This window comes from Octopus sinensis, linkage group LG4 (assembly GCF_006345805.1).
Source record: "Octopus sinensis linkage group LG4, ASM634580v1, whole genome shotgun sequence".
Taxonomy (NCBI): Eukaryota; Metazoa; Mollusca; class Cephalopoda; order Octopoda; family Octopodidae; genus Octopus; species Octopus sinensis.
In genome coordinates, this window is record NC_043000.1 from 39,534,278 (window position 1) to 39,540,734 (window position 6,457).

The 6,457-nt window shown below is 36.7% G+C and overlaps 1 protein-coding gene across 2 annotated transcripts in view; it reads right to left on the minus strand.

The window, feature by feature from the left end:
• Positions 1 to 6,457, minus strand: part of LOC115210431 — a 68,938-nt gene that overhangs the window by 33,099 nt on the left and 29,382 nt on the right. For both annotated transcript variants that reach the window (XM_029779034.2, XM_036501978.1), the window contains exons 3-4: positions 3,436 to 3,480; positions 603 to 851 (exon numbers count right to left, since the gene is read on the minus strand). In XM_029779034.2, the coding sequence (XP_029634894.1) occupies positions 603 to 851; positions 3,436 to 3,480 (294 nt within the window). The remainder of the gene's footprint in view (positions 1 to 602; positions 852 to 3,435; positions 3,481 to 6,457) is intronic.

Consider the following 6,457-nt stretch of genomic DNA (forward strand, 5'->3'; position numbering starts at 1 on the left):
TATATATATATATATATATATATATTTATACATATGAATACTGTTGATGCCATGCCCTATACAGGTACAAAATTAATTCTTTCACAAGTAAATACCACTTTGTACTTGAGGGATGTTCGAACGAAGCTAAAAGGTGTTATTCAGGCACTCAACTATGAGTCCTCTGCCCCTTATGGCAGAAACATCAGAAAATCACTTATTCCTTTGGCATCTCTCTTTCATATGACCTCGCTATACTCAGACAAAACTTCATTCTGAAACAAGCATATATTGAGTTCTACACAGGACTATTGGTTTCTCAATGTTTTGGCTAAATATGTGTGTGCATGCGTGTGTGTGTGTGTGCATGCGTGTATGTGTGTAAGTGTGTGTGGCTGTGGTGTAAGAAGCTTTCTTCCGAATCACAATGATCCGGGTTCAGTCCCACTTTATGACATCTTGAGCAAGCCTACTCCAGTCTGGCGCTGACAAAATGGCTAGTGAATTCCTCAATGAGAAAAACGCAAAGCGGGGAATGATGGGGAGAAGGAGGAGAAGAGGAGTACGAATGGTGGAAGAAGAAAAGGAGTAATAAGAGGGTGGAGGTGGACGCAATTCCTTACCGTTTATGTCCAAATCAATTTTTCCAAATTCAAGATTGTCATCCTCGACAAACCATTTGGAATTCTCCCACGTGACATTCGCAATCCACAGAGTTGATGTATCATTATATTGTGTGACTTTGTAGTAAGAACTGTCCATGCATGTGCTGTCACACTCGTATCGTTCGTTGTTCACCCACCAAACGATGGGCCTCTTCATATTTGGGATAAAAATAACCAGTTTTATACTTTCTCCCAACCAAATTGTTCCTGAAAGAAAGAAATCAGTATTAATCTTTGATTGGCTATATCCATCGATTTCAGCATTTTTCCATCAACGTTTATATTTTCCTCATCAAAAATTAAGATTAAAATACATAATTAAGACTAACAAACGTTTCACCTCGTTCCCTACCGCCAAAAATTAGAAATTTCTTAATGAAAAAACTTTTATATATTCACTGCCAAATACAGTCTTTCTAAGAATATGTTGTTGTTGTTGTTGTTGTTGTTGTTGTTGTTGCTGTTGCTGTTGTTTTGTTGTTGTTGTTGTTGTTGTTGTTCTTCTTCTTCTTCTTCTTCTTCTTCTTCTCATCCTTCTGATCTTCTTTCTCTTCTTTCCATCCTTCTTTTCTGCTTCTTTTCTTCGACCGCTTCATCTTTTCTCCTCCTCCTCCTCCTCATCATCATCATCATCATCATCTTCCTCCTCCTCCTACTTCTCTGTTTTGTTAATCTTCCTCCCTACTTATTCCTTCTTCTCCTCGTCTTCTTCCTCCTCTTTCTTCTTATTCTTCATCTTCTCCTTCTACTTCTCGTCCCCCTCCTTCTCCCCTTCTTCTTTTTCTTCTTCATCTTTTCTTTCTTCTTCTCTTCCTTTTCGTCCTCCTCTTTCTTTATTTCCTACTTAGCTACCTGAACCTGAGCCCCTCCTCACAACCAATAAGCTGCTGTGGATACCGCTCTATGATGGACTCTGGTCATGATGTTATTCCACGTTTTCCACTTCATAGCACTGACCTTAGCATGTTTAATAACCATCCGCTGCCACTTCAGGTCGTCCTCAATTTGATTCACCCTTTGTCTTCTTTGGTGCACTGTGCTGGATTTCCCTATTCGTTGGTCACTGACACCGCAAAAGTTGTGGTTGTCTTCCGGTGTTCATCCTGCAGACCTAGACCAACCACTGTAGCCTGTGCTGCTGGACTTGGTCCTAAATGGTCGGATGTTGCTGGCATTGTTCTAAGGTAATGTTAAGTTTTAGTCACGCAGACATACAGAAAGTTTCACCAGCCATTGTGCATCTTGATGGCATTCAGGCTGAGCAAGTCTGGTAGGTGAAATACCTCAGCTCCATGGTTACAGAAAAGAGAGTGACGTCAACAACAGAGATAAATTGCCGACATCAGGTTGTGACATTTGCGTTCGCATCCTTTCGATGTTCTGTCTGTAAGAAGCTCACCGTCTCTCGAAGGAAAAGATCCATCTTTTCCTCACTTTGTGTTCGCATATCCATTTCGATACATCGCTGAGACCTTGATCATCGTCAAACAAGAGCTGAACAAGCTCGAGTTGTTGCAAATGTGATGTCTTTATCAGATCCTTGGAATATATATATTATATATATACTTAAATTTCAGGTGTGAAAGTAAAGAGTAGAATCAGAGGATCTGAGAGTTCATTTAGCAATAACAGAAGTCCGAGAAAATAGGAAATCAGATGAATTACTAATTCCTTTAGGGAGTTGGTCCTGTTCAAGACGTGTAAAAGTTGTTGGTAGAAACCCCATAAGGTGTAGCTTGAGCAGGATATTGATACAAAAGAATCGCAGCGGCCTCAAAGAAGTTTAATAGAGTGCAGGTACATTGAACACCAAAATGTACAGAAAATAGACTCACTCAAATGTTTGTGGGAAGGGCGAGTCTTTAGAAATAGTAGACAATTACTGGTACTGGTTAGCAATAGAGGGAGATTTCTGGAAGCGTAGCTGCTAGAATATGAACAACTGGGTAAAGTTCAGAGAGTTTTTAGCTTTGTTGGTAACAAAATGGCTTCTCATTCTGAGTGAAAGGCAGATTGTATGATGCCTGAGAACAAACAGCTATAATACATGGCAGGGAGACATGGGCAATGACTATTGAGGACATGGGAATGCTTGAAAGAAAGGAAGACAGAATGCGCATGATCCACTGGACGGGTAATGCCAGTTTGCATGTATGAGAGAAATTGATATCAGAGAAACATAGTGATTATGAAGCATCGGATATAGTGTGCAAGGGAGAAGACTGCGCTGGTGGTGTTGTCAATGGAGGTGGCACGCATTTATCTCCCTGCTAACGATAGAAACATGAGTGCATTTAGCCTTAGAAGCCAATACAAGAGTTTCTCTCATGGTATCTAGCGCAGTATAGTTTGTTGTAAGAGAACTTACATATGTGAGTGGGCATCAGCATGACCACTCATTATTAAAACTGTCACTGTCGCTTATATAGACACTTAACAAGCTCACTGGCTAATCGTGACACCGGTGCCTGTTCTGGCACTGTTAATCTATATATCACTGGTGGGGAGATCCGTCGCTGCTAACTCTTGTGGCTGAGCGTCATCATTTACGAGTGCAAGGGAAGTCGAAGTCAGGTGGTCTGACGGTTTCAGTGCTGGAGAAGGTGAAATTTAATTTCCCAATAGCGAAATAAACAAGGGTGCATTTTGCACGATATATCCAATGTCGGAACTTCTCTCGTGCAATCTATCACAGGATATTTTGTTCTAAGAGAAGATTCACGTTCAAGTGGGCCTAAATATTATATTACCTCACAGGTTTATAAAGAGAAGGTTTAGAAAATATAATTACCGTTGGGAACAACATCATGTTTTCTATAAGCTTCACATCTTGAACCTGTAAAAGAGAGGTAATTTTGATTTCAGATTTTATATTTTATAAACTGGAGAGTTGTAACAATAATACAAAGTTTCCTACTTGTAGATAGATTTAGACATTATATAGAGAGATAGTATAGCCAGCAGAGCTGTTACCAAAACACTTGTGTCTCTCTTATGGTATCATGTTATCTGATCTTCTCAGCTATGAAGTACTTTCCGGATACATTTGGTCGTAAATGCGAATCATTTTCTAACAGCTCTACTAAGGCACTCTTTTCCGTTTTCATTTCGATATCTCTGGATGCTATTTCTGCGGAATTTTGTCTGACTTTATGTTCTGAGTTCAAATTCCACTGAGGTTCAATTTGCCTTTCATCCTTTCGGGATCAAAGAAAAATCCTATTCAAGCACTAGGGTCAATGTAATCGACTTAAACCCCTAAACCAAAATTTCAGGTCTTGTGCCTTTAGTTGAAACGATTATTATCATTAATGTAATAATAATAATAATAATAATAATAATAATAATGATAATAATAATAATAATAATAATAATAATAATAATAATAATAATAATAATAATAACAATAATAATGATAATAATAATAATAATGATGATAATAATAATAATAATAATAATAATAAAACTACCACAATCGGACTGGCCAAATACCTTGAAGCAACCAACGATTGGATGCTAAAATTTGTTGAAAAACATGAAAGACTGAAAAACCTTCACTCTATTCTCAAAGAGAGCAAAAGATTTGCTGCTGATCTCTTAGATACCCACCAGATCGATCAGGCTGAAGGAAATGCGCCAACTGCAGCTACAAAGAAAATAAAATTAATTGCAAAGACAAAAGCACATGAAAAATTAGCTAGCAGATGGGAACAGAAACCTCTCCATGGCAAGTATGTGGCCCGTAGCAAACAAGCTGATGTCAACCAGAAACACACGCACCAATGGTTACGAAGCTCAGGGCTAAAAGCAGAGAGTGAAGGTTTCATATTAGCTGCTCAAGACCAAAGCTTATTAACCCGGAACTACCAAGCCAATGTGATAAAAAATGGAGCTGGCCCAAAATGCCGATTCTGTAACAATGAGATTGAAACAATAGACCACCTAATCTCAGAGTGTAGAGTCTTAGCACCTGCAGAATATAAAGCAAGACATGACAGAGTCGGCCAGTATTTACATTGGACAATATGTCGGCATTATAAAATCAAAACCGCCGACAAATGGTATAAACACCATCCTGAAGCTGTGACTGAGGGAGAAAATGTGTCGATTCTATGGGACTTCCCCGTACAGACCGACAAGACTATAAAAGCTAATAAACCGGATATTATTATAAAAGATCAGACAAAAAAGGTGAGTTTATTAATTGACATGATTATTCTTTGCGATCACAATATAGCGGTGAAAGAATTTGACAAGATTAGTAAATATAAAGACTTGCTAATAGAAATTGAACAACTGTGGCATCTCAAGGCAACTACAGTACCAGTGACTGTAGGATCTCTAGGAATAATGAAAAAAAGGTACTGAAACCTATTTGAAAATGATTCCCGGCTTACCATCCCTACAGGAAGTGCAAAAAATCGTATTAACTGGAACGGCTCATGTACTGAGAAGAGCACTATCGCTGTGAATATAACATCCATCCATGAATTTATTTATTTATTTATTTATTTATTTTTAAATATATATTTTATCTGTGAATTTGCGTGTGTAATCTGGGAATGCATACAATAAGCTTCTCTGCCCTAGGTGTATGGAAAACACTCGGCGAAAAATGGAAGAAAATTTGAAGAAAGAAGGAAAAAACATAATAATAATAATAATAAAAATAATTATTATAATAGTAGCAATAACAATGATAACAACAACAACAATAATAATCATAATAATAATAATAATTATCATCATCATCATCATCATCATCATCATCATCATCATTATTATTATTGTGTGAGAGAGCAGTGCATGACATCAAAGTGACACTGGGGTAAAATATACGAAGCCCAGTATACCAATCATGACTACCCGTCTGATAAGGGTATACTAGGCACATGCATCACAACCAATTGTGCGCGACATGGTGATCTCATATCAAGATAAACAGCACACGATCTTGCAGATGGGGCCCAGTTAGAATTTTGTTCTGGTCGAGTAGCCCAAATCCCTCAAAAGGTCCCTGAATAAGGATTGTTTAAGGATGTTGAACAAAACACCCATGTTTCCAGAAGTGAATTATCCAAACCATCAAGAATTCCTTTCAACAAATGGCTATGATGCTCCCCCACTACTTCTGCTCGTGATCAGAGATTTACATATCGTCAGCCACTAAGGGGCATGGTCAACTGGTTAAGGTCAAACAACTGACAAGCAAATCTGTGGTATTGAGCAGAATATTTGCTGTAGCCCATCTCTTCCAATCAGTTAAGATCAGAATCCACGAGAACCACTGCCTGGTACTGCATCAGGGCATATAATAATAATAATAATAATAATAATAATAATAATAATAATAATAATGATAATAATAATAATAATAATAATAATAATAATAATAGTAATAATAATAATAATAATAATAGTAATAATAATAATAATAATAATATAATAATAATAATAATAATAATAATAATAATAGTAATAGTAGTAATAGTAGTAATAATAGTAATAATAATAATAATAATAATTATTATTATTATTATTATTATCATTATTATTATTATTATTATTATTATTATTATTATTATTATTATTATTATTATTTGACTTTCGCTTTGTATTTGTACAATTTGACTCCAAGTCTCACCCAGAGACCTGAAAAGACATGTTAGAAGTTCTTGTTGGTGTTATGCCTCGGGTGTCATATATTTGGTTTTGTACATAGTACACTACCTCCCCACCAATTATTATCATGGAGCAGATCCAGTTTTTTGCAAATTACCCAGTGAATATATTGAGCATCTCTATCATGCCTG